Source organism: Desmodus rotundus, chromosome 1, assembly GCF_022682495.2.
Source record: "Desmodus rotundus isolate HL8 chromosome 1, HLdesRot8A.1, whole genome shotgun sequence".
In the NCBI taxonomy this organism is placed as follows: Eukaryota; Metazoa; Chordata; class Mammalia; order Chiroptera; family Phyllostomidae; genus Desmodus; species Desmodus rotundus.
In genome coordinates this window covers 113,119,418-113,147,359 of record NC_071387.1, presented here as the reverse complement: position 1 = coordinate 113,147,359, position 27,942 = coordinate 113,119,418, and the positions used below count along the sequence as shown (strand labels likewise).

At 44.1% G+C, this 27,942-nt stretch overlaps 1 protein-coding gene across 10 annotated transcripts; it reads left to right on the top strand.

The window, feature by feature from the left end:
- Positions 1-155: 155 nt before the first annotated feature.
- COQ7 (coenzyme Q7, hydroxylase) lies at positions 156-26,217 on the top strand. Of its 10 annotated transcripts, XR_002975833.3 has the most exons (9): positions 156-297; positions 3,965-4,143; positions 5,211-5,325; positions 6,054-6,193; positions 6,836-6,904; positions 7,331-7,409; positions 15,165-15,365; positions 20,317-20,553; positions 20,673-20,817. XR_002975833.3 is itself a non-coding variant. In XM_045204503.3 (7 exons), exons 1-6 carry the CDS (start codon positions 225-227, stop codon positions 7,406-7,408), a joined length of 654 nt encoding a protein of 217 aa, XP_045060438.2. In that variant the 5' UTR covers positions 156-224; the 3' UTR covers position 7,409; positions 25,948-26,217. The 10 variants fall into 10 exon arrangements, 8 of the variants coding, with proteins under 8 accessions (XP_045060438.2, XP_045060441.2, XP_024427396.2 ...); XR_006656981.2 differs by lacking the exon at positions 15,165-15,365; XM_045204503.3 differs by lacking the exons at positions 15,165-15,365; positions 20,317-20,553; positions 20,673-20,817 and adding an exon at positions 25,948-26,217.
- The last annotated feature ends 1,725 nt before the right edge of the window (positions 26,218-27,942 follow it).

Genomic DNA, 27,942 nt, shown 5'->3' with positions numbered 1-27,942 from the left:
AAAGCTCTTTCTCCACTGTGGCAATCCTAAGTGATTGATAGTGACCGCATCCAATAGAATCTTCTCACTTGCGATTTTTCAACCAATCGAGTGGAAGCAGGGGCGTTTCCACCACTACTTATACAGGTAGCGTCTTCCTTACGTCTGCCATGCGTCATCAGTCTGCGCTAAGGGCACGTTTGACCCGCCTCGCTCACGGGAGTAGTTGATTTGTTGTGGCAGCAATGAGCTGCACCCAGTTAATGGGGTCTTGCTTCCCGCGGAGGCTGGGCACGGGTGCCCCGCGGCACTTCTCAGGTAAAACGGGGACGCGGCCGCGGTACTGCGCTGGGGGGGGGGGGTGAGGCAGGGAATTTTCTGGGGTTTGGGCCGAAGAGGTCACGGGTAAGACGTTTACTACGTCACAGGGCTGCGACGGAGTACGACTGCGAGACTAGAAACGCTGGGGCGGAGAGGTGGGGCGTGTAGTGCGCAGCGGGAGTGCGAGGCGAGATTGGGATGGTTTTTTGCAAGGACTCTGTTTTTTGCAAGAGGCAGCCACTTAGGGTTGATTCGTTGGGGAGTTGCACACTTACGCCCTCACGTCACTGCAGGCGTCGTCGGAGTTCCTGGCAGAGGACAGTTGGCGACTTTGAAAGTTCAGTGCTTCGTGGGTGTCGTCGTTGCCTTCGCTCAGGGTCTTGGCAGGCAAAGTAGTCACGCGACCAGTGTCTGTTTCCCCCCATTCCCACCCCTGAGATCGTTGGAAACGCAGATTCTCAGGTCCTTCCACTGACCTACCGGGTCGCTATATCTGCTTATAGTGTCTTAACAGCCCCTGGAATGAGACGTATACCTGAGAAAGTTTGAAAAACACCACGGTTGTAGAAGAACATCGAGCTCTGAGTAGGGAGACTTGGGTGTGGGTCTTGGCTTCTCCTTTGCTCGCTTCGTCTGAGGTGCCTCAGAAAATTGTGACGTCGTTTTCTCCAGTCGTTTGTGTACCACCTTCAGGATTTTGCCTTAAAGCAATACCGCTGGTATATACTTTTGATTATTAAGTGTGTTTTTTATAACCGTGTTTCATTTTTAAGTTAAACAACTTCAGGGAAATTAAATTCTTACGGTAAACAGAACACCAGCATTGCCTGCCCCAAATAGAGTAATCATCAAAAGTCAATACGCTGAAAACAAAAAGTTATTATATTGTTTTAGATCTGTTGCCTACCAAGGCTTGAGCTGAAGACCATCTTTTTTTTTCCCCCTCGTTAAAAAAAAGGGAGATTAGCTAGGGTTAGGAAGGTGTTCAAGATCTGTCAGTTCTAAACAGACCAGTCTCCTTGATTGAGTCAAGAGGATTGGAAGAGAGTTTAAGAGAATAACTCCTACTACATGAGTGTTATTTAGTGTACGTTCATAAGCCACTTAAAATATCCCCATATACCACTTAAAATCTTATACGTAAAATCATTGTTATATGTTTCCCACTTTGGAAAACCCACATATAAAATGATATATTTGAGAGCTTCTAGTACTGGCCCTCGAATTTATTTTTTAAAGTATGTCTCAATACAGGCAAAACTCACAGGATTGTTGAATGTGAATTTTAATGCTTTGTTGACCCAATGAGCATAACACAGTAAGAGTCTTTTTTTCATTTATAAAGTTACCTTCCTATATCTCATTTTATCTTCATGATAACCCAGTAAGAAAGGTTTATTATATATTTTTTCTTAAAAAGGAAATAAACTAATTATTGCCAATATTATATATAAGAAATGGCAGTTCTGATTTGTCCAAGGTTACATTTGAGATAAGACACATTATCTGACTCTGCCTTTTCTGTGACCCCTCCATAAGAGATTGTGAAGATAGAAATGGCAAATATTATGATAATTCAATCTTCATATTACCCCCCATCCTAAATCATTTATTAGGTGCCTGAATCTGAAAAGGTGTAGTGCTAGGGAACAGTCTAATATGTTTTTAATATAAATATAATCCTACCCATCAAAAATCAGCTGTGTGTTTGAACTCATCCTATATACTCAGCCTCTTGCTATTTTTCAGTAAATACATATATTTTTAAATGAGTACTGGGTTGTCTTGAAAGTTCTTTCCCATTGACATGTTTTGGGTTGGGAGTAACAAAGAAAAGAACAAGCAAACAAGATTATTACAAGAAACAGAGCCAGCTGGTCATTTTCCATTTTAATTTTTGGGCCCCATCTTTTTGCAAGGAAGTGAGATTGATGAGACCACCAGTCCTTGGACTAGGAGACAGAAACTTCCAAGAGGCTACCTTGACTTTGTCAAATGTCTCAAATTGTTCTCCACTTAAAAACATGGCCACAAATGACAGTGACTCATTGTCTGAAGGCACAGAACTGAGTGGTACATTGTACTTGGCAGAACTTGGAGTCCTGTTGACTCAAATATGCTCAGTGAGATGGAGCAGGTTGTGCAGAGGAGTAGAGCAGAGCTGGGTCACAGTACCTCACACCTCCATGTCCACAGTACTGCGTTCAGAGCGAGGCATTTTAAACTGCACTTGACCAAAAAGTTCAAATGCAGAATGACCCCAAATTCCACTAGGCCTACCCCATCACCTTGTGTCCAAAGCACTCAAGCTTTTTTTTTTTTTTTTCATTTTTGATGTTTTATTGTTTGTGCTATTACAGATTGTCCCATTTTTCCCCCTTCACCCCCCTCCACCCAGCCTGTGCCCTAACTTCCATAGTCAGTCCCTACACCATTGTCCATGTCCATGGGTCCTTCATGTATGTTCTTTGACTAGTCCCTTCACCTTCTTTCAATTAGTCCCCACTTACCCCCGCCCCTCTTCCACCTGTCAGTCTATTCCATGATTCCATGCCTCTGGTTCTATTCTGCTCATCAGTTTATTTTGTTCACTAGATTCCTCTTATAAGTGAGATCACATGATATTTGTCTTTCATCGACTGACTTATTTCACTTAGGAGCACACAAACATTTTTAATGAAAAAACCACAGATGTACCCAAAATGAAAATTTCCACACATTTTCTGGGTGTTGAAGTTAGCCTAAATGAAAAGTATCTATACAAGACATGGTTGTCATATATAATCTTTGGAACACATCTCAAGATGATAGCAATACAGGTCGAAGTTCACATTACAAGCTAAATAGTCTCTCTCAGTCTCCATATCTGCAAAATGAGGTTAAAACACCTAACATACCCAAACACATTACTAAGCCCTTTTCTTAATGGAAAGAACTTCCGGCATGCCATCATACAGGCTCAGAGAATACAGTCCAGGTGTTACCATTAGCAGATTTTTAAAAACAAAATCGAGTCTATCCTGAGGAATTTACATTTTGAAGGCAAGAATAATTGAGCTGAATCAGTTGTGTGCCATAATGAGATGAAACCCAATTTCTAAGCCTTATTTTTCAAAATAAGATTCCCGTGGATGCAGGTGTTTTAAGAGAACTTCAGTCTATGGTTCTCAACCTTGGCTGCAAAGAAGACTGGTGCACAGAGCTTTTTAAAAATATCAGTGCCCCCCTCCCAGAAATTGACTGGGGAGGAGCATTCATGGTTTTGAAAGCTCTCTAGAAGGCTCTGCGCAGCCAGGGCTGGGAGTGAAGCAGGCCAGGAGGGACGGGTGAACTGGAGAACCATGCCTGGACCTAGAGCCCGCTGCCACATACACTGCCTGGACAGAAGGCAGGCTCAGACTTCCAGATCTTCATATGCTTCAAGTGCAACCAGAAATCCAGATACAGTATTTAGCTAAACTCTTCTGTTTTAACTGTAGGTAAGTAAATAAGAAAAAAAAACCCAAAACGAAACACTGCAGGATAAACAACATACCTAAGGGCATGTTAACCCACAGGGAACTCATTTGCCACCTTTGTTCTGAGGTGCCCCTTTCTTCTGTCTGTAAAAGGAGATATCTCAGTTTTACTTGAGAGTAATGAAGAATAAACACTTGCGTTGCAGCTTATGGAAGAAGAATCGGTGTCAGATTTTGCAGCTCGGGAATGACTCTAGGCAATATTAATCGGGCAGCTGTGGATCGAATCATCCGGGTGGACCATGCTGGCGAATATGGAGCAAACCGCATCTATGCAGGACAGATGGCCGTACTGGGTCGCACGAGTGTCGGGCCAGTCATCCAGGTGGGTGCTGCTTTATCTCTTTCAGCCTGGTCTACTGAATAGGGCTTAGCAAGGTGGGGACCCAAAGACTTTCAAGTAATAAATTGTGTTAGGTCATGCATTCTCAGGGGATTTACTCTTTGTCCCCACACAAGTGGAAATTGGATATTGGGGAGGGAGGAGTGAAAGCATATTCTTTTTGTGTATGGAGCACAGAGGGGCATCTAGTACATGAACAGATATACGGTATATCTATAGTATTAACTTTTCGTGTGAGGGTGGGTGATCATGAAAACGGGGTTGAGAATCACTGCTGTAGGTAAAAGTGCCAGTGGCTGAGAGGTTGCCTCCTGCCCTCAGTGCAGCCCAATGGAGATACTTTAAACTGAGAAGCAGAGGAAGAGACCTGGACTTTATAATCACACAGACCCAGTTTCACATTCCAGCTCTCCCACTTCCTCCCTCTGTGACCTTGGAGAAGTGACATAACCTCTGCACCTTCATTTCCGCATCTGCAAAATGGGCTGATTGCACCTACCTCACTGGGTTTTGGTAGGTGTTATGGTGAGGAACAAATGAGCTGTCGTAGCGCAGCTGCTACTATGCCTGGCATGTAACGGACACTCAGCACAAGTTAAATTGCCTTTTCTGAGTGCTTAGGCCAGTTACTTAACCTCTCTATGCCTTCCTTTCTTCATCTGTATGGTGGGGATAACAGTTTATCCTTCACAAAGCAGTTCTCAGCTTAAGTGAGTTGCGTATCTGAAACTGTTTGACAGCGCTTGGCACTTAGGAAGTGCTGTGTGTTAGCTGTTATTATCGTTCTCTTTGTCCTTTGATGTAAATGATACTTATATGCTAGCAATCTGGAAGGAAATCACACGATAGCTAACATTCTGCCCTCCTAATTCTGAAAGAGCTAACCATCCCATTTCTCATGAGTATGGACCCTCATCTTTTAATAGGTGGGTCTGAGGCACTTCTGTCAGAATCATGGTTCATGGATGGGGCATGTAGCTTCCTTGGGATATAGCGGGCGGTGGCCTGTATAGAATGCTTACATGTCTTTATTGTTATGTTTCTTACAGAAAATGTGGGATCAAGAAAAGGACCACTTGAAAAAGTTCAACGAATTGATGGTTGCATTCAGGGTCCGGCCGACGATTCTGATGCCCTTTTGGAATGTGGTGGGGTTTGCACTGGGTGTGTGTCCAGAAGGGCTTATGGGAGCTGAGGGGCCTGGGACAATCATATCCTTTAAATGCCACTTCACAAGTCTTGCTGTGCCCTCCTACAGCCTGTTTTTATTTACTTAGTATTTTTGTAAAGTTAAATTGGCTGCCTTTTTTTTTTTTGCTTAAATTTATTTAAGATAGAATCTTAAAATAAATAGTTTTATAAATAAAAGGTACAGTAAAAATAGATACAACAAACACAGCTAGACTAATTAGGTTGTAGCCAAAGAAATATATCCTGACAAAGGTTCTAAACTTGATATCTTACTCCTAAAAGGGAGAATAGTAAATACTATGCAAGAATCAAAGGCATACCTCAGTTAACGACTTTTTCCTTGCTATAATCAAGTTAGGGAGATCATTGAAAAGAGAATAACATTCTTACTATGTTAATTAAGGTTTAACACTATAACCTTAAAATAGTGGTACCACCTAAAATAGTGGTTTCAGTGGGGTCAAGTTGCTCCTGAGCACAGTGGGCAATATCTAAAGACATTTTTGGTGTCACACCTGGGGGTGCCATCAGCATCTAGTGGGCAGAGTCCAGGGATGCTGCCAAACATCCTGTGATGCACAACAAAGGGTTATCCAGCCCAAAGTTTGTAGTGCCCAGGTCGACAAGCCATGACCTGACGTGCTCTCCCTTACCAGTGGTGGCAGTCCCATCCTTTACTGCTCTGGGTTTGACCATTCCAGGCGCGGGAACCGCCCTGCTTGGGAAGGAGGGAGCGATGGCCTGCACGGTGGCTGTGGAGGAGTCCATAGCACATCACTACAACAACCAGATCAGGACATTGATGGAGGAGGATCCTGAAAAATACAATGAGCTGCTCCAGGTATTTGACTACCCTCTGAAAAGGGGCTGATAAGGGGGGAAGGGGCAGACATGCAATTTAGTAAAAAGACAAAAAAAAAAATAGAATGTTAGGGAATGATGGGACCTTAGAAATCTAGGCCAGCGCCTCATTTCAAAGGCATGCAAGCTAAGGCACAGGGCTGAAGCTGAGTGCGCTGGTCACGTGCTCAGAGCCTGGGCGTGTGTGCTCTCCACTTCCAGATTTGTGGTAGATCCTGTGCAAATGCTGCTAGCGGGAACCCTTCAGATTAAATAAATGAGCTGTAGATACCCTCAGATAATTTTCTACAGCAGATCAGGGAACAGATACAGGCCTGGCTTTTTTTAAAGCCGAAGTCAGGCTGATAAACTATGGCTTGCAACTGACCACCTGTTTCTGTAAATAAAAGTTTTGTTGGAACTCAGTTACACCCATCTGTTTCCATGTCTGTGGCTGCTGTCCCTTCTACAATGAGTAGCCATGGCAGGGAGTGCACAACACTTAAAGTATTGACTCTGTCTCTTTATAGGAAAAGTTTATCTACCTCTGTCTTAGGTAATAATGTGAGTCTTTAGCCCAAAATAAGACAACACCAGGAGAGTTAGAATGCTGACTTGCATCGATTTCTTTTTGTTTAACCAGGTGATAAAGAAATTTAGGGATGAAGAGCTTGAGCACCATGACATAGGCCTTGAACACGACGCAGAACTGGTGAGGGCCTACCTTTACTGTTTGCTTGTGGTGCTTTGGGCGCCTGATGTGGAGGGTTGAGGGGTGGTAAGGTTTCTGTTCCCAGAAAATAGGTTTCACAGGAACTGCCAAAGAAAGAAAACCAGTACACTGCTTCGACAAAGAGCAAGCTCCCGATGGGGAATCTTGGTCCTTGCTTCCGCCCTTACCCTTTCCCCTAGCAGCTCCTTTCCCTTTCCAGTGAGAAACCACATGGCTCCATGCTTTGGCGGTAGCAGAGGCATTCTTATTCTTTGAATAGGTTTTTTCCCTCCCAAATTAAAATGAATTGTTTCTTAGATCTTACTTCTTATCCAAAGAAGTCTCATCGCTGCCAGGCCTGTATCTCACCACCAAAAGTGAGCACAGAACGTGGTTCTTTGGTTTGCTGATTGTTGTCTTCAACAGGCTCCAGCATATGCCATTTTGAAGAGGCTTATCCAAGCCGGATGCAGTGTGGCGATATATTTATCAGAAAGAATTTAAGGTATGCCCACTTCTAAAGATGAGAGTGATTTAACAAGTGATACTGGCAGAAAAGGAAAGGTACAATTATTACTGAGCAAGGGCTTACTGCCCCATGTGCATAGAAGCCAATACTATGACCTTGTCTTTTGAGAAAAGAAGAGGTTTTAATTGCATGGTCCGCCAGCAATGAAACTGGAGGCAAGGCTCAAATCTGTATCCCTACTGAAGGTGTTTGGGCTACATTTACAGGAAGCAGGGGAAGTTGGGTATATTTATAGTTACATTGATTCAACATGAGAGCCTAGTGCACAGATGCTTGGGAATCACAGCTTTTCATACGTTGAGTGTTTGAATTCAGTGTTGGGGGTTTGCATGTCGTGCACAGTGGATTTTGACCCAGTGACTTTGAAAGGTTATTCTGGGGTAAATTCTTTCTCTAGGGCATTGTCCTACTGTCCAAGTGCATGATCCTGCAGCCTTACTCTGCTGTCTCTGAAAAACAACTTAGTATCTTGTTAAGAACAGAACAGGCCATTTTATGCTAGTTTCGTGGTTACATTATTGTTATGTGAATTTTGTTAATAAACTGCAAGGTTTTTTTTTTAATTAATACAACTGTCCAGTGTTGATTTTTTTTTCTGTGTATGCTGTAAGGCTGGCAGTTCACCAGGTGCATTCAAATTACAGCAAACAAAGGTGGTTATTGTTTGGGCTATAGCTATTTTTTCCTAAAATATCATAAATGAATCATTCGAAAGTAATAGGAATCTGAAGAAAAAAATTTAGCTTACTGGTAAAAATGGAAATTGAAAACACAAGGGTGTTTAAGTTTGACCAAGCAAGACTCTCAAGTTCATCAGGCAAGTGGAAGACTGTCAGTTGTTTCTGTTTCGCACTGTGGATTGAGGGTGCCGTTACTTCCGTTAGAGAATATACTAAGTTGCGGATTGTTTGTGAAGTTGCATTATATAATTTTCTTTAGGTCTGTTACCAAAAGAATGCACCAAAACAGATTGAACTTTTCATACTGTGTTGAAATCTTTTATGATTTGCAGATTTTTCAGTAATTTATGAAAAACCCAGGTTAGTGATTCTCCTCTCTGGCTGCACATTAGAATGTCCTGAGGAGCTTTTTAAAATTTTTCAGATGGTAAGCCAAAAATTCTGAATTAGAATGGGGCCCAGGAGCTAAATAGTTTTCTCAGCTCCCAGGTAATTCTAGTGTGAGTCAGGACTGGGGACCCCTGGCCTAGACTCTAAGCTTTTGTGGTGAAGAATTACGTCACTAAAGCTTTGCCTTCCACCTGCGCCCTGGGTTTAATGAGCATCGCATGACGGGGCACGACTTGCCTCCAGAAGGTCTGCTTTTGAAGGACAGCGGACACTGGCGTAGTTGGGATTAGTCAGCTGCTCTTTTCCTAACCCAGGAGTGAATTTAGTTTTATATGATCGGTAAATTAGTCTTCTGATAATAATTTGCAGTAAATTAGACACAGGAGAGAAAGGTCAAAGACAATTTGAGATTCCCAATTCTTCAGTGCTAGGTAACAAACAGACTGTAGTGCAGGAGGTTTAGTGTAGCTGGTTCACAACTGGAAAGCCAAGCTCCTGCAGTGACTGCCTCGTGTCTGCATTATTGTATGAATGTGCATTTTGTCTTTCCTATATGAGACCATGCGTTTCTTGAGGGCAAACAATCTTTTCCAGTCCCTGATACATTGTAGGTACCCATTTAAAGGAAGGATTGAAAGAGAAGGAAAAAGGAAAAGAGAAGATAAGGGAAGGATCAAGATGTTCTTAAGCAGCTGCAACACTGCTATGAAAAGGGCCTCCCAGGCTGTTCTCCCGCTCCTCAGTGTCTCTCTCCATGCCAGGGGTCCCAGGCTGAGGTTTTTGGCCCTGTCTGTCATCTTTTTCTTGGTATCTCATCCCACCTTGTGGCTGATTGCTTCACATGTGTACCTCCATCCCAGATTTCTCATATTTATTTATTTATTTAATTTTTTTTTCAAAGTTAAATTTTTTTCACTTTGTATTTGGACCAAATGTGTTTCACTGTCTAGAAATGCTTTAAGTACATTATATGGTGACTGGAAAGCAATTTAATGAAATTTCCACTTTTTAAAAAAATATATTTATTGATTATGCTATTACAGTTGTCCCATTTCCCCCCCTTTACTCCACTCCATCCTGCCCACCCCCTCCCTCCCACATTCCTCCCCTATAGTTCATATCCATGGGTCATACATATAAGTTCCTTGGCTTCTACATTTCCTATACTATTCTTACCCTCCCCCTGTCTATTTTCTACCTATCATTTATACTACTTATTCTCTGTACCTTTCCCCCCTCTATCCCCCTCCCACTCCCCTGTTGATAACCCTCCATGTGATCTCCATTTCTGTGGTTCTGTTCCTATTCTAGTTGTTTGCTTAGTTTGCTTTTGTTTTTGTTTTAGGTGTGGTTGTTAATAACTGTGAGTTTGCTGTCATTTTTACTGTTCATATTTTTTATCTTCTTTTTCTTAGATAAATCCCTTTAACATTTCATATAATAAGGGCTGGGTGATGATGAACTCCTTTAACTTGACCTTATCTGAGAAGCACTTTATCTGCCCTTCCATTCTAAAAGACAGCTTGGCTGGATATAGTAATCTTGGATGTAGGTCCTTGCCTTTCATGTCTTGGAATACTACTTGCCAGCCCCTTCTTGCCTGTAAGGTCTCTCTTGAGAAATCAGCTGACAGTCTAATGGGAACTCCTTTGTAGGAAACTGTGTCCTTATCTCTTGCAGCTTTTAAGATTCTCTCCTTTTGTTTAATCTTAGGTAATGTAATTATGATGTGCCTTGGTGTGTTCCTCTTTGGGTCCAACTTCTTTGGGACTCTGAACTTCCTGGACTTCCTGGAAGTCTATTTCCTTTGCCAGACTGGGGGAGTTCTCCTTCATTATTTGTTCAAATAAGTTTTCAATTTTTTGTTCTTCCTCTTCTCCTTCTGGCACCCCTATAATTCGGATGTTGGAACGTTTCAAGATGTCCTGGAGGTTCCTAAGCCTCTCCTCATTTTTCTGAATTCTTGTTTCTTCATTCTTTTCTGGCTAGATGTTTGTTTCTTCCTTCTGGTCCACACCGTTGATTTGAGTCCCAGTTTCCTTCGCATCACTATTGGTTCCCTGTACATTTTCCTTTGTTTCTCTTAGCAGAGCCTTCATTTTTTCATCTAATTTGTGACCAAATTCAACCACTTCTGTGAGCATCTTGATTACCAGTGTTTTGAACATCTGATAGGTTGGCTATCTCTTTGTTGCTTAGTTGTATTTTTTCTGGAGTTTTGATCTGTTCTTTCATTTGGGCCATTTTTTTGTCTTGGTGTGCCTGTTATGTAAAGGGGCGGAGCCTTAGGTGTTTACTGGGGTGGGGTAACGCTGGTGCTGTGCTGTGACGCTGTACGTGGGGGAGGGGCTGAGAGGGAGCAATGGCGCCTGCTGGATCCACTCTGCTGGATTTCAGTCACTCCCTCCACTACCCACAATCAAACTGGGCGCCTCTAGTGCTGATTTCCCAGTGGGTGGGCTTGTGCATGCTCTAGGCTCCTGTGGGTCTCTACAATGAACTCTCCTGTGAGGCTGGGAGTTTCTCCTGCTGCCGCCTCAACCCCCACGTGTGTTTTCAATCAGAGGTTTGAGGCTTTATTTCCCTGCACTGGAGCCCTGGGTTGCGCAGTCTGTTTCGCTCCCCCGCTTTTCCTCCTGGTTTATCTATGCGTGAATGTGAGGCCGCAGGGTCTGCTAGCAGTTGCACTGCCTGTCCCGTTCATTCCACAATCCACCATGTCTCTGGGTCTGGCTGCGTTGCTGCGAGTCCCCTCGCCCTGGCTGCTCGTCTCCGCCCCTCCTACCGGTCTGGATGAATGTTTTTTCTTTATCTCCTTGGTTGTTGGACTTCCTTGCTGTTTGATTTTCTGTCAGTTCTGGTTGTTTTTTGTTTTTAAATTGTTGTTATTCTTCTTTTGGTTGTGTGAGGAGGTGCAGTGTGTCTACCTGCACATCCATCTTGGCTGGAACTCCCAATTTCTCATTTTTAAATAGCCCGCTTCCTATCTGACCCCTCCACTTGGAAGTTGAGGGGAATCTTAGGCTCCACCTGCCCCAAGCTGAACTCGCCTCCCCTTCTCTGAGTCCTGCTTCCCCACTGGCTTTCCCCGTCACAGTTAATGGCAAATCCATCTTTCTGGTTCTCAGGCCAAAACCTCCAGAGTCACCTTTGACACTCGCCTCTGTTATAGTCCCATCTAATTGATCAGGCCATCCTGTGGGCTTTACCAGATCCTTTCTGTTGCCTTTAGTGCTTCCATTCAGGGCCCAGCCCCTCTCATCTCTCACCAGGATTATTGTAGGAGCCTCCTACCTATTCTTCCTGCCTTACCCTTGTCCTCCCACAGTTCATTCTCAACCCAGCTGGTGAGTGATCCTTTGAACCATAAGGCAGACCACATTACTGCTAAGCTCAGAACCCCCCATTGGCTTTTCCCAGTTCCCTCAGAATAAAAGTCAAAGTCCCTAAATGGTATACCAGACCCTCCATGACCTGGCCCTCTGTGACCTCTTTCCCCCTTCTTTACTCTGCTCCAGCCACACAGGCTTCCTTGTAGTTCCTCAAAACGCCAGGCATGCTCCTGCTGTGTGGTCTTCGCAGTGGCTGTCCCTCTGCCCGAATGCGCTTTCCTAGATAGCCATATGGTCAAGTTTCTCACCAACTCCTAAAGTTTTGTTTAAATGTTACCTTTTAAAAGGACCACCTTTTTCCAAATTTCAGACTTTACCCCACTGCATGCACCCCCCCTCTGCTCTGCACCCTTTGCCTGCCATGGCACTTACCACCATCTGGCATATTATATAATGTACTTACTTGTTATGTTTCTTGTCTGTTTCTTGCTGCAAGAACGTAAGCTCTCAAGGGCAAGAATCCTTGTTTCAATCACTGACACGTAATAGGTGCTCAATAAATAGTTTCTGATGGGAATGAATGAAGAAATCACACTGCCTTATTAGAAGTCATTTTCACATAACGTAATTGAAGAGTGCTCCTGTGTGCTTCTCAGCAAAGCCCAGTGAAAACTAAATTGAAAGGATGCTACGCATCTGGGCTGGGCCCCTGAGCCCCTGGTCTGTACAGATTCTTTTGCTGAAAGACTCAAAATCTTCAGCTTGGGTCGGGGTGGGGGAGTGGATAAAGGGAAGCAAGGAAGAAAGGAAAGAGGTGCTACCAGGAAACCAAAGGAAGGCCATTCTGTATGCTTCTTGCTGATGATTAAAAACAAAACAAAAAATACAGACTGGATATCCACATGCAAAAGAATGAGTTTAGACCCCTACGTCCTAGCATATACAAAAATTAACTCAAAGTAAACCAAAAATCTAAGTATTAATGCTAAAAAAGACTTTAGCTCTTAGAAGAAAACATGGGAATAAATTTATGTGACCCAGGATCAGGCAGCAGTTTCTTAGATATGACACCAAAAGCACATGTGACAAAATTTAAAAAATAGGTAAATTGAACTTTATCAAAATAAAAACTTTTGTGCTTTGAAGAACACCATCAAGAAAGTGGAAAGATACCCACAGAATAGAAAATATTTGCAAATCATACATTTTATAAGGGATTTGTATCTAGACAATGTAAAGAATTCTTTCAATTCAGCCCTGACTAGTGTGGCTCAGTGGGTTGGGTGTCATCCCACAAAGAGAAAGGTTGTCAGCTCGATTCCCAGTCAGGGCCCGTGCCTGGGTTGTCGGTCAGTTCCTGGTTGGGGCTGTGAGAGGCAACTGATTGATGTTTCTCTCCGACATCAATGTTTTTCTCCCTCTCTTTCTCCCTCCTTTCTCTCTGTCTGTAAAAATAAAATCTTTTTCTAAAAAAGAATTGTTACAATTCAACAATAAGACAAATAGCCCAATTAAAAATAGGCAAAGGGTTTGAATAAACAAGTCTCCAGAGAAGATGTATAAATGGCCAATAAACATTTAAAAAGATGCTCAATATCATTAGTCATTAGAGAAAACCACACCACTATAATGGCTATAATCAGAAGGACAATAAATCAAAAAGAAAATGTGTCGCTGAGGATGTGAGAAATTGGAATCTTTGTACACTGCTGGTAGGAATGTAAAATGTTGCAGCCCCTTTGGAAGACAGTCTGGCAGCTCCTCAGACAGCTAAACATAGAATTAACTATATGATACAGTAACTCCTCTCCTACTCTAAACCCCAAAAGGAAGAAAACATATGTCCAGTCAAATATTTGTACATGAATATCCACAGAAACATTCTTCATAATAGCCAAAAAACAGAAGTAGCCCAAACATCTATCAGCTTGTGAATGGGTAACCGGAATGCGGGATTCAGTGGAATATTATTTAGTCATAAAAAGGACTGGAGCAGTGATACATGCTGTAACACTGATGAACCTTAGAAGCATGCTTTGAGTGCAGAGTTTCAGTATGGGAAGATGGAAATAGTTCCGGATATGGACAAGGACACAACAGTGTCCTTAATGCCACTGAATTCTACACATAAAAATGGTTAAAATAGTAAATTTTCTAATATATATTTTACCACAAATAATAATTTAAAAATTATACTAAGGGAAGGAAGCCAGGCACAAAAAGGCCGCATATTGTATGGTTCCATTTATATGAAATGTCCAGAATAGGCAAATCCAAAGAGACAGAAAATAGGTGTGGTTGGCTAGGGCTTCGAGGGTTTGGGGAGTAACAGCTGATGGGTGCAGGGTTTCTTGTAGGGGTCATGAATGTTCTAGAACTAGATGGTGGTGATAGCTGCACAACCTTGTGAATGCACTAAAAACCACTGAATCGTACACTTTAAAGTGGATTTTATGGCACATGAATCATAGCAATAAAACAGGATTTATAGTTTTATGTGGTATCTGAAAGCAAATTTTGATCCAGGCTATTAAATGGGGGAACTTTCTTTAATGTATCACCCTTCAAGCCAGCAGAGCACATGGGTGCCTTGATCTTTGAGACGCTGGTGGTATTTGTTGCCCTCCTGTAGCAAAGCTAATTTTATAAGTATTGCAGTCAGGAATCTTAGGCATATAAAGGTATTCTGTACAATCCTTATTAAAAGGTCAGATTTGTTCCTGCTTGTTTAGCGTCCCTTTCAGAATTGATGGCTGATGTTTTATGCTTCTGAGAGCTTCCAAAACAAGATCAGATTTTTTCAATACCCTTCTGATTGTGTTTTATTTCATTACAGCATGTCCTTGTGTATTAAGGTAATCTTGCCTTTCCCTTACTTCACTGCTCTGACCTTTCAGGAGAAATGTGATTTTAAAATTGGACACCACCCAAAGATGACGCCAGCATGACAAAGGATATTATTCCTGCAAGCAGTATAGTTCCAAAGATGTTATCTGAGCTGTCGTGCTTTGCATGTGTGACTCACTCTGTGCTCAAAGTGTGGTCCGTGGACCAACAGAATTGGTGTCAATTGTGAGCATGTTGGAAACATGGAACTTTGGGCTCCTCCCCAGACCTCCTAAATCAGAATATGCATTTTAACAAGATATGGTGGTTTTAAAGTATGTCCATGAATTCCTTAATATTCCTCTCTTCAGTGGAACCCACTTCTCCTTGCCCTGTGTGTGGGCTGTCCTTAGTGACTTGTTTCGAATATAATGGAAATGATGGAGTATACTTCAAGGCCAGTAGGTCATAAAAGACATTGTAGCTTCCACCTTTCTCTCCAGGATCACTCACTCTGGGGGAAGCCAGCTGCCGTGTGATGACGACACTTAGGCAGTTACTCTGTGGAGAGGGTCACATGGCCAAGGTCTGAGACCTCCTGCCTACAGCTGTGTTTGTGTGACGTCTTGAAAGTGAATCCGTCAGCCCCCGTGAAGCCTTCAGATGACATCATGAAAGACCCAGAGCCAGAATCACCCAGCTAGGTCAGTCCTGAATTCCTAACTCTCAGCAACTATGTTAGATAATAAATGTTTATTTTCAGCTGCAGAGTTTTGGGCTGATTTGCTATACAGCAACAAATAACCAGTATGTAACACTTGTAGGTGACTTGGAAGGACAATAAAGTTGGGAAGCCCTGAACTATACCATGAACTGGAAGGCAGAGACCAGCTGAGTTTTTTCTGTATCTTCAGAGCTTAGCACAGTGTCTGACGCTAAGCAGTTTTTCTTAGATTAAATACAAAATTAAATTACCCTATTTAAAAATATTAGAACTTTTTTGTAATAAATAATGCATGTATGCACATTGTAAAATACTCCAACATGCTAAAGTGTATTTACAGTGACAGATGAATCTCCCTGTAGACTGCTTGTTGATTCACAGGAAACTGACCATTTGCCTTGCTTTGTGGTTACCTATTAGCAATCTGCCACATAAGACAGTATGTTTTTTCTTGCTTTTTCCCCTTTCAAAAGTAATGCTTGCTTCAAATTCAAACAATATAAACTGCATATAAGTAAAATAGAAAAGAAAGCACCCCTTCCAAACTTATTTCCTAGAAGTAAAACCACTACTAAGAATTCATTCTGTACATTTCAGACTAAAAAAAAAAACCAAACCTTTTTATTCACATTATGTACCCATTCGGGTTTGTATTGTCCCCAAATGGAATGATACTGTGCATCTTGATCTGCAGTTGGCCTTTTTCATCCGGTGACCTACTTGGCCACCTTTCCAAGTCTTCTGTGTATAGATCTACCTCACTCTTAACTGGCTGCAGTTCTACTTCACAGCGCGGTACTGCGCCAGCTCCCTACCTGCACTGACGAAGTACATTTTAACCGCTTCACCCCCTGCACTCCCAGGACCACCTTCTGGAACGTGTACCCCCCTCAGCCCCCATTTACAGAGTCTTCCAGGTGCTAGAGAGGCTTGAACTTAGTCACCAGGCCATCCAGCCTCTTATTTCCTCTCTTCTCTCAGTGGACATTTGGGTTATTAATAGCAGACTTTGGAGGACCTCTAACACTTCAAGGGGACCACATTTGAACGTAGCTTCTATAGAATTTAAGGAGGAGGGACCCCTTGGTGTTCTTAACCCTTTTGGAGATCCCATACCTTCTTGAGAATAAGATAAAAACTTCGGACTCGCACCCCATAAACTCCCAAAAGTCCTCCTTTAAGACTCCTGGATCCAGGTGATTTGTGGAGAAGAAAACAATCTTTCCCAACCAAGGGGAACAAAAGAAACCTTTCCTCAAAAACACCTTTTTCTGGCCCTGCCAGAGCACAAAGCAATTTTCTATTGAATTTGCTTTCAAAGGTTTAAAAGGCCCCTCTAACCTTCAGGGACAAGTTTTCTCCCCCTTCCTCCTGAAATGGCAGCCCTGCAGGGCTGTGACTGAACACAGCGGGTTCTCTGATCCCCGGCTCAGAAAGACCTGTCTGCTGCTGGGCACACCAAGGGCAAGGAAGGTCTCGGTCTAGGGCTTCCCGGTGCCTGACTGTGGCCACCAGAGGGCGCCCTCATCCAAGAGTCCTGAGTCGGAACCCCTACCAACCCAGCTGCAAGTCATTTCCAGAATGTCATAGGGACAATGCCTGGGGACCGTGGACAGGCAGTTGCTAAGTGTTGTGATAATCTGGCCTTAATAATCCCACCTCCTGATCTTTGCTGTTAGATGAGAGTGGAATGTCACTTTTGCACATTGCAAGATGAGGGCCCACTCAGCCGGCTGTTCTACTCTGCTGGTTCACTGACTTATCCTTATCAGGAAGGAGGCATTTTCTTGCTGCACTGACTGCATATTCATTAGTTGGCACTGCTCCCTGCACTCACCTTGCTCACCCTCACCTTCTTCCGATCCACGTGCTCTGCCCTTCTGATGAAGGTGGTTTGCCCTTTCAATCCCGTATCTCTTGGGTGAAATCATTCCACACCCTGCCTCCTATCCCTGCATATTCTGGCTTCCTGCATTGGTATTGCATGGTTGTTACCTGCTTTCCTACCATTTCTCCAGCCTGGCAGCAAGCTCAAAATTAAGGGCTGTCCCCAGTGCCTGGAGTGTAGCAGGCCCTCGGCCAACATTTGATAAATGAGTCAAAGCTAAAAACAAATCATGTGGGCTTATAGAATGGAACAAAATGAATCGGAACAGTAATGACAGTCACCTGATCTCAATAGGGACACACCTAGAAACTTGTGGATGAAATTGTGTATTGAAGTGGGCAAGGAGGGTCAAACTGAGTGTCCTTCAGTCCTCTTGTCCATCTGCACTGCGAACCCAGCATAAGCCTGACAAACATTTCACCCGTAACCATGTCTCAACTCTTCTCCTTCAAAATGCTTTTTATGTATGGCTCCTCTGTTGTGGGTCTTTTTTTTTTTTTTTAAAGGATTTCTATTTATGATACTTTGTTCCTTTTCGTTTTGAAAAATCTCAATCATATTTCCCGTTGTACAGAATTTCCTAGTGTTTAATTGTGGAATTCTTAACTGGGTGTGCACATCAGACTACACTCTTGAGATTAGAAAAAATTTACCGGTGCTCCTGCTCCCCCCAGTCCCACTGAAGCAGACGCTGTAGGGCTGGCCTAAGGGGTGGATGTAATTTAAAGACTCACACAAGGGCTCCATGTGCACCCTGGTTAATAATCAGTGGTTTAATTCCACAAGGGCTTTATTTTAAATCTGCCCCCAAATTGATGTTTTTCCCCGCTTTATATCCTACTCTCTGGGCTGATTGAGGATTATCATTCTGTCCCACTTTTCCTGCCTTGTTTTCTGCTAAGATGCGACTTCTTGTTCCGATTTCCTCCAGTCCACTTGGTTCCATGACGGCTGGAAACTTGTCCCAGACCAAGTTGTCTTCATCAGGTGGAAACAATGGTGACAGCAATGCTCTCTGTTCTAATGAGGGGGAGGGGAGGGGGCAGCCTTTGTGTGGTATTTTCCATGCCTAACTTCCAAGTGGCTTTATTGAAACAAAAATTACACGGAGATGCCACCTGTTGTACCCACTTGCTGATGCTCTGTGTGTGTGTGTGTGTGTGTGTGTAAGTCAACATGGGCATTAGTTATCTTGGTTACTTATTTGGCTGCTTTAAGGGACCATATTATTCTGAGTACAGTGCAATAGAAGAATTTTAGAACATGAAATTCTCCCTTATATTATTTAGAAGAGACACAAAACATCTCAACTTTGCTTCTAATAAATATTAGCTCTGCCAAATGAAAAATCCAGAGGTCATTTTTTTTCAGGTATGATTTGATCCAGGAGCTCAAACCAAGTACCTGGCTTCTCTTTCTTCTATCTCTGCTGTTCACAGTGTTGAAATTGGGCTCACAGTGGCTCCCAGCGGCCCTCCTCATGTGTGGCAGCAGAATTGCTGCAGCACTTACATGCATCTCCTCCTGGCACCCCTCCATCTGCAAAAAGGGTGAGGGTCTCTTCCTCTAGCTTCTGCAGAAGAGACAGAAAACTTTGGTTTCACAGAACATTCCCTTCCCCTACCTCTAGTCTCATTTTTCTCTAATCAGGTCACTTTCCTGGCCCCTGACCAATCACTGTGGTCTGGGAAATTGTGCTGCTCTCATTGGCCAGGCCTGGTCACAGGGTTGCTTTGAAGCTGGTGGAGGGGAAACAACACTCAAGCCACGGTGGGTTCAGGGTGAGGTAGGGATGGTTCCCACAAAGGAAGCCAGAGTCCCCTCACCAGGAGAAGAGAGAACAGAGGGTGGGCAAGTAAAAAGCCTGATGTCCCCTGAGCCCAGGAGGTGGTGATGGAGACAGAACTTGAGTGGATTTAAATGGGGCAGTGGGTTCAGGAGGGACTGGATCAGGGAAGAGGAAAATGGGGTGGTGGAGAACATTGCTATAGTGCTCCCCTTGATGGTGGGTGGGACCTGGGTGAGGGCTGGATGGTGAAGAGAAGCAGCTTAGCATAATGGTATAAAACACGTGGGTGTGAATTCTTGCTCTGCCATTTACCAGGTGTTACCTAACCTCTCTGTGCCTTAATTTTCCCTCTTGTGAAATGATTGCCCCTGGGTTGTCATGGCTGAACCTGGAAACATGCTAAATGGAAGAAGCCAATCACAAAGGGCCACATATTTTACGATCCCATTTACATGAAATGTCCAGACTAGTCAAATCCCTAGAGGCAGGAAGTAGATTAGTGATCGCCTGGGGCTGGGGGCAAGGGGGCTATTGGAGGCTGATAGCTAAGGAGTTCAGGGTTTCTTTTCAGGGTAATGTTCTAAAAATTGTGGTGATGGTTGCACAACGCTGTGAATATACTAAAAGCCATTGAATTTTACACCTTAAATCAGTGAATTGTTTGATATGTGAATTACATCTCAATAAAGATTTTTCAAAAGGTAATCTGTGTCAAGTGCTTTGAATGTTGCCTGGCACAGTCCCTCTGTCTGTCCCATCAGACCTAAAGGTCCAGCTGTCACAGGACCTTGGAGGCTTCTCCATCCCTCAAGCTTAAGTTTCCTTCGCCCTGCCCTCATTGTTCTGGACAGTCTCGTCATTAAACTGCATCCAGTTTCCCCCGTTTGAGTGCCTCTTTTCTGCCTGGGCCCTGACTACATAGGAAGCACCTCTGCAGAAGAAGAGTAGGACTTGGCTACTCAGTCGGGTGGACGCATAACATTGACTAGTAATGGTGTTATGTGTCCACTTGACTGGACTGTGGGTGCCCATTGACTCAAACATTATTCTGGATGTTTCTGTGAGGGCGTTCTTAGTTGAGAATCACACTTGAATTGGTAGGCTGCGTGAAGCAGATCTCCCTCCTAACGTGGGTGGGCCTCAGCCAGTCAGTCGAGGGCCTGGATAAAACAAAGAAGCTGACCCTCCCAAGAGTACAGGGAATTCGTCCTGCCTGACTGCTGAGCTGAGACATCGGTCTTTTTCTACCTTCAGACTTGAACCAAAACATTGGCTCTTCTTGGGTCCGGAGTTGCCAGCTTTCAGACTGGAACTCCACCATCAGCTCTCCCGAGTCTCCAGCCTGCCCACTGCAGACCTTGAGACTTGTCAGCCTCCGTGATCACGTGAGCCAACTCCTTACAGGTTGCCTCTCCCTGTATGCACTCTATTGGTTCTGTTTTTCTCAGGAACCCTGACTAATACTGGACCTAAAGGAAAGATGAGTCAATGGTGAGTTTAAGGCTGAATAACTAGGAAAATTATCAAAATATAGGACAGAAATAAGGAAATAATATCAAAGGAAATGACTGGTTTCGGAAGAAGGGTTTTTTTTTTGTTCTCATTCACAGAGCATTGATTAAGCATCTGCCCTGTGCCAGATAAAGTGCCAGCCACGGGAATTGAAAGATCTACCCGGCTGTGTAAACTACAGGCCAGTATGCAGCCTTGTGACTCTTCCTTCAGCCTCGCCTGCCACATTAAGTTAATCTTAAGGTCTACAGTTTTACCTCCTCGAATTGCTCTCAAATCCATTTCTTTGGCCGATAGGGCTTTCATTGGAATCACTATCTTCTATCCCTTTAGGTATTTTATAAAGATTTCACTTAGGGTTCAGGAAGAGAGCATGGACCTATTTGAGGTGTTTGAAGAGGTTTGTGTGTGAAATCAGGAAATGGAAAGTCCCTGGTGTTGATCAAAGTATATGGGCATAAAGTGTGTTTCCCGTTTCACTATTAAGGTGGTAAAGAAGGGTGCTGCTAACAATGTTAAGTGTTTATTGGGGGAAGAGGTAGTGTCCAAAGAAAAATGCAGTTATTCTATGAAATGCCGTTAATCAAAATGGACTTGAGTAAAGAAAGACAGGAAGGGAGAGAGGGCATCCCCAGAGAGGGAGAGAAAGACACCTATTCTGGGTGACAGCTAAAGCTGCGAGTCTGGCCTCCTGAGGGTCACTTCATACTTCATACTTTATCCCCATCTGAGGGAAGGGAATCTTGAGAAAGCCACCACAAAAAGTGACAGCTTGGACCACTCCCACCTCCTGGAGTAACATGGGACACTGTATTATCCACCCATTTCCACGAGAGCCCACGGGAAGCCCTCAGCAGCTGGGTGTGCCCATGGGACTGTCTGGGTCAGTGATACATAAACAGAAGTTCTAAGGTGGGGTTTTCAGGAAAGCCTCTCAGGAATGGGCAGACAACTGTGACCTGCTCTTTTTGTCTTTCCCCAAATGTTGCACCCGGCCTGGGATATGGATATCAAGGCTGGAACTCCAGCATCCATTCTGAAGGTACAATACAGTTCAACATGTGCAAAATGATTTCTGTTCAAGGTATTTGCTGCATCATTATTTGTGATAGCAAATGATTGTAACTGACCTTGGTACCTGCCAGGAGGGGACCAGCTAAGCAACTTAACCATTCAGCCATAACAGAGATTACTCTGCAGTGATTAAGAAGAATGAAGTATCTCTGTTTGTTGTGATATGGAAAAATCTCCAACACTGACTAGTGGCGGTGACCAAGACGCAGAACAGTGTGTATAGGTGTAGCTCAAGTCCAGCTAAACCACTTCAATGGCCTCATGAGCCTGAGCTATTACATTTCTAGGTCAGGAGTCAACAGACTGGTTCTGGAGCCAAATCCAATTGTTATAAAGTTTTATTGAAACACACCTTTCCTTTACATATCTATGGCTGCTTTGTTGCTACATGCTACACTGGCAGACTTGATTAGTTGGGACAGAATGCCTATGGCCCACAAAACTTAAAATATTTACTGCTGGCCCCTGCTGAAAACATTTGCCGGACTCCCTGATCTAGACATTATTCTCATTGTATTTAAAATGGGTTGAGCCCTGACTGGTGTGGCTCAGCTGGTTGTGCATCGTCCTGCAAAGTGAAAGGTCACCAGTTTGATTCCTGGTCAGGGCACATGCCTGGGTGGCAGGGTCGGTCCCCAGTCAGGGCACGTACGAGAGGCAACCGATGCATGTTTCCCTCCCACACTGCTGTTTCTCTTCCTCTCTTTCTCCTTCCCCTCTGTCTGAAAATAAATAAAATCTTTTAAAATGGGTTGAAAAAGCACAATTTGCTTCATAGAGATTGTAAGTATTAAGAATCAGTGAATATAAAAGCTATTTAGCATTTAGAGTAAACTCAATAAATGCAGTAATGATTATGATTTTCTCATTGGTTTTATTCTGCTTGTCCTCTAGTAGAAATCTCCCTGTAGTTATTTGACCAATCTCAGTTTCTTGCAAATCCAGGTAGATTGCTTTAGATACTAAAGAGTAGCTTCCAAATCTAGTAAACGTGTGTGTGTATGGGGGGGCGGGTGTTGGCAGTGAGTTGTGAGATGAGAAACCAGTGGTTGTTAAGCCTCTTCAGCAGGTCTTTGAATAATGTCATTTTGTTCAACATCATTTTGTTGTAACATTGTTAAAATGCGATGGGAACTTAACTCTTGTTTATGTCAATGAGCCTGTGGTAAAATTGGTTTCATTATATGTCATTTCACTTGAAGTTGCAGAGCCTATCGACATTGTTAAGTGAGGACTTACTATGCGCCAGGTGTGGACTGTATCTGTGTCACTTCATGTAATTCATACTGCCAAGGAAACTTGACAGTAAGTCACTGAACTGAGACTCAAACCCAGCACTGCCCACCTCCAAAGCCCATGCTCTTTCTAATTCCTAGCTGTGTCTGCTACCAGCGAATTCTTGTACTGCTGCACACCTCCACTGTGGTTTGCCCAGGATGGTTCTGGTCTGTGCCTGTTGTCTGACTTACTGTCCATGGCAATCAGTTTCCCTCTCAAGAGTGTCTGAGTCTGGACAATAAATTCTATGGTACCTACTATCACCAATAAGGCTTTCAGTGTCAGCTCAGTGAGGGCTGAGATCCTTGTTTTGTTCAGAGTATATTCCAAGCACCTAGAACAGTATGGCACATAAGTATGTGTTGAATCAATGAATGTTGGGTGCATTATCGGTAATCCACATGGGTACCGGTCAGGTGAACAAAAGCCACACGGTGGGATAAGGATTGTTCTCTTAAAATACCTCTGGACACACACGGATGGCTGGCTCTCGGTCCCTCTCTGTGGTTACAGCAAGCTGTGCCTAGTTTGAGTCTTGTGTTTTAACTCATGCAAATCGAGCACCTGCTTTGTACGGGGATGTTCCAGGTTGGTCATTCCAGGTGAGGAAGTGAGTGTTGTTCAAGGCCTCCTATAGGATGGGTGTGTTGTGGGGGATCCCTCATGCAGAGTCAGAAATAAAACACATCCAATTGGCTTTTGCGGAAGAAAAGGGAGGTAGGTTATGTGCTCAGCAGAGCCCTGATGTAAAGGTAAGGCTGATAATCTATCCCTTTTATGCACACGGAGTGTGTGGGCCACTTCCAGCAGCAGAAGAAAGCCTGACCTTTGGAGAGGGCTATAAAAGGAGCCGAATTCACTTCTTTCCTCACAGTATGCCTTTAACAAAGGAGGAAAAGTGAAGGGCTTTTGTGTCCAAGTGAAAGGTACACAAAGGCAAGTCAGCGTTTTGTCAAGCTGATGGCCAGAGCACCGAGGCACAGATAAGATGCTGCTTAGGTTCTGGGCAGCCAGATACGGCCCGGAGAACCCGGCAGTGTGGCAGTCAGCAGAGGGGCATCCTTTCACGCTGCCTCCAGCACCACCGGGCTGGGACCAGGGGGGGCAGTTTGGGGAGGCTGCTCAGGACTTCAGAGCCAGGAGTCTGAGTTTATTGGAGATGCGGGCTTTAGGACTCTTAGAAATCACATCTACATTCGTGATGGGCTCTAGTGGCCCGGTGAAGGGTGTCACGCCCTCCGGTGAGAGTCTTCAAAGCTGCAACTGACAAAGACGTTACAAAGGATAAGAGTGGCAGGTTTCAGAGAATGTGAGTGACTTGTTCCTATTCCCCATTCCTCCCAGTGGGGGATGGGATAGGGGAGGTTCCAAAGTCAGTAAGATGGTGAAAAGCATGTGTAGTCAAAGATACCCTCCTATGAAATCATTTCTTAAACTCCCTAGAAAATGCACCATTGTGCTGTCTCTCAGAACCACCATATACCTAGCTGATTTTTTTCCTGGTCCTGAACCCATCACTGCCTTACTCTGGTTGAGCTCTGTTGGAAGTTCTTGTTGAAGGGAAATGGCCATCTTTAAATACTAATTGCCCCCAGCGGGTGGGAATTGGGATGGAGTAAGGGGACAAGTGTATCTACGACTGTCATCTTATACCACGGGAAAGGCGTGCGCTCCTCATTGGTAGAAAGGTGGTTCCCCTGCATCTCTCTCCTCATTTTTGTTCCCACCTCTTGCTGCCACATACTGTGGTTGAATTCACATAAATTATAAGGGATGGGCCTTCTCTGTTCGTCCCTAACAGAAAAACTATAAAAGGTAGAGATTTGGATGCCGTGGAGAGATTCAGATACCACCAAACAAGTGACCAATATTCAAAACCAGGCACATTTTCCAGGTGCCTGCTCATCAATAAATTAGTATGTTAACGAATTCCTGGCATCTTTTCTGAAAAATCCCTGCAGCCTCACCCTGTGCTTGTTGAAATCAAAGCAAACACATAAAACCCACCGCGGCTGTCTTCTTTACCATCCTGTCCTGCGCTCCCATCTCGTGGAAGTTATTTCAGTAGAAAGATAACAAAAGATAGTCCAGAGCTCAAATGGAATTCAAGGCAGAATGTCTGTGTACCCCCAACTTTATATATTGAAATGAGTGTGTACCCCTACATTTATATGTTGAAATCAGACCTGCAATGTGATGGTATTAGGAGATGGGGCCTTTGAGAGGTGATTAAATCATGAAGGTGGAGCCCCCACAAATTAATTAGTGTCCTTATAAAAGGGGCCCCAGAGAGCTCCCTTGCCCCTCTGTCGTGTGAGACAGTGAGAAGACGGCTGTCTGTAAACCAGGAAGTGGGCTCTTCCCAGACGCCAGATCTGCTGGTGTCTTGACCTCACACTTCCCAGTCTCCAGAACTGTGAAAGATAAATTTTTGATGTTTATAAGCCACCCAGTCTGTGATACTCTGTTAGAGAAGCTCAAACTAAGACAGCGTCCAGTAATGGAGGGCAGCTGTTGCCACCATTTAAGAGATGGCCTTTGGGATGCTTTGGGAGTCTGGGGAAGGTATTCAGAAGGCAGGAAATCCTCCTTTCTCCTACTTGGAATCTCTTAGAGGAGAGACGCAAACCAACCTAAATATAGGCACGGCTGGATCCAGGAGCTCAAACGACACCATCAGTAATTTCTGTCTCTAGTCTTGGTAGTCCTTTCCTCTCCAACAAACCTTTCCCCTCTGTTGGCAGAATGCCTGCCGCCTCTCCAGGCTTACAGCCTAATGGACCATCAACTCTGATAGGAAAAGGACTTCTCTTCCTCAATTTTCCAGTGAAAGTCCCAAGGTTAACTCTGGAATAAATTGCAAGTGGCCTCAAATTCTTTGCAGCCCCTTTCCACCAAGAGGTGGAATTTATTACATCATTCCCTAAATCTGGGCTGGATTGGTAGCTTGTGTTGACCAGTAGAATGTAGTAAAAGTGATAATGTATGAGTTCCAAGCCTAAGTCTCAATCTGCTTTTCAGTCTTTGCTCTGGATTTCTTTGAGTGCTGCTGCCACAGCAACAAGCCTGGAATAGCCTGCCGGAGGATGAGAAATCACACGGACCGGGAACATGCCGTTCCACATGTCCCTGGGCAAACCAGCCTGCCAACCACTGGACATTGAGTGGGCCATCCTAGACCACTCAGCTCCAGGCAAGCCACCAAGAGACCACTGAGATCTAGACCAAGCTGGCCTAGAACAGAACAACCACCCTGCCTACCCACAGAATTGTGAAAAATAATAAATGTTTGTTATTTAAGCCTTTAAGGTTTGGGATGTTTGTCATGTACCAACAACTAACTGACACTTATGGATCAACTTGGGTCACCTTCTCACCCTGAATCACATAGAATGGGAATACTGTACTCTCAATGGACCGGCCTAGGTTATGTGTCTGCTCCTAGAACTGCCACTCAAATCACACAAAGAGCTGGGGGAGGGAAGTTCCCAAGAAAACCAGGGTGCTATTAGCAGATGGATGCCAAGGCAGCAGACACAACAGATATCTACTAGACCGTTCTAACCCACACTGGTACCTATGGGAGCTTGCATTAGTGGCCTCAGTTCCAGTGCTCACTTGCCGCATGGTCTCAAGGACAACACTGCCTCTTTGACATGTCGTTCAAAGAGCTGTCACGGTGTAATCGCAGGGGCACTGGGGCGGGGATTGGATGGAATTGAGTTTAATAACTGGTTTCCTCTGCTCTTGGTTGGATGGTCTTGCACATGTTTTGTAATCCCTCTGAATTTTAGTTTTCTCATCTGTAAAGTAGGAGATGGTATTAATACCCACCTGCTATATAAAAGTTGGCTGTGAGCATTAGTGATAACACGAATGGGAAGACAGTGCTTGACACAGAGCCGCGGCTCAGAAACGTGAGCAGTTGCGAGCTTGTAGGTGCACCCAGGGGCCAAGAAGCCAGGTCTCACGGGTAAGTGGTAGAATTTCCCACTGTGCCCATCCAGGATGCGGGGAGATATGCTCCCCAGTGGGGGTCCTGGGGGTCCTTTCTGTTGTGCTTCCTCTCAGAGAGATGCAAATCCCAAGTGATCCTTTTTGGTGTCAAAACACAGAGTCGTCTTGTCTTTTGAGGCACATACAGGAGCAGTACTTCCCCTCCTTGGGGGAAAGTTGTCCCAAGTGAAACCTGTGGAGGATGAGTTACACTGGGGGGATCCCGGCCGGGCTGCAGGTCTGTTCTTGCCGGTTGGAACACCTTGATGACCATTCCTTACGCAGGTGATCACAGGACAGCTGTGTGGGCCGGGCCCCAGAGCAGGCCCATCTGTCTGTCAGTCTGTGGGTTTAGCAATGACTTCTCACACCCAGGTGCAGGCTTTTTTTCCCTCCCCAACCCTTTAGATTTCACAGGCCAGTAAAATGAATTCAAGAAATATTTACTTATGGGTAACACTTGTGGCAGGCACTGGGGAGGTAACGGGGCACAAAGCAGGCAGGCACAGCCCTGCCCGCCTGCGGGTGGCAAATGAAGGATTTGGGAGACTGACCTAGGATCGCCGACTTTTCATGTTGCTAAGACAGTACTGAAGGAGAGGAACCAGCTTCCCACGATTATCATTACTATCAGTTTCTCTGGAGAAGAAAATGGTGATTTTAGCATTCAACAGAGTAGAAGGGCATAGTCTTAAAGGATTTTTTAAATGACTATGTTAGAACCAAACCATATGCAAATTTAAATTGTGGGGATTTGGCGACATACACAAAAATGCTTTGGGGTGTGGGAGAGAGCACTTTAAATCGTGTGGACAATACTGCTTTACTTAAAGGGCTGTTAAAGAGCTGATACCGTCTCCCATTGTCCACGACTTGCAAAGGCTCACTCACCATGCTGAGTGCTTAAAGATGTGTATTATTCATGTAACTTGGCCCATAAGTTCAAACCAATTCCTTCATCCAGTGCTCAACTGATGACACTGATTTCAGTGCTGGAGAAAAATCTGACTGTGATGGCCA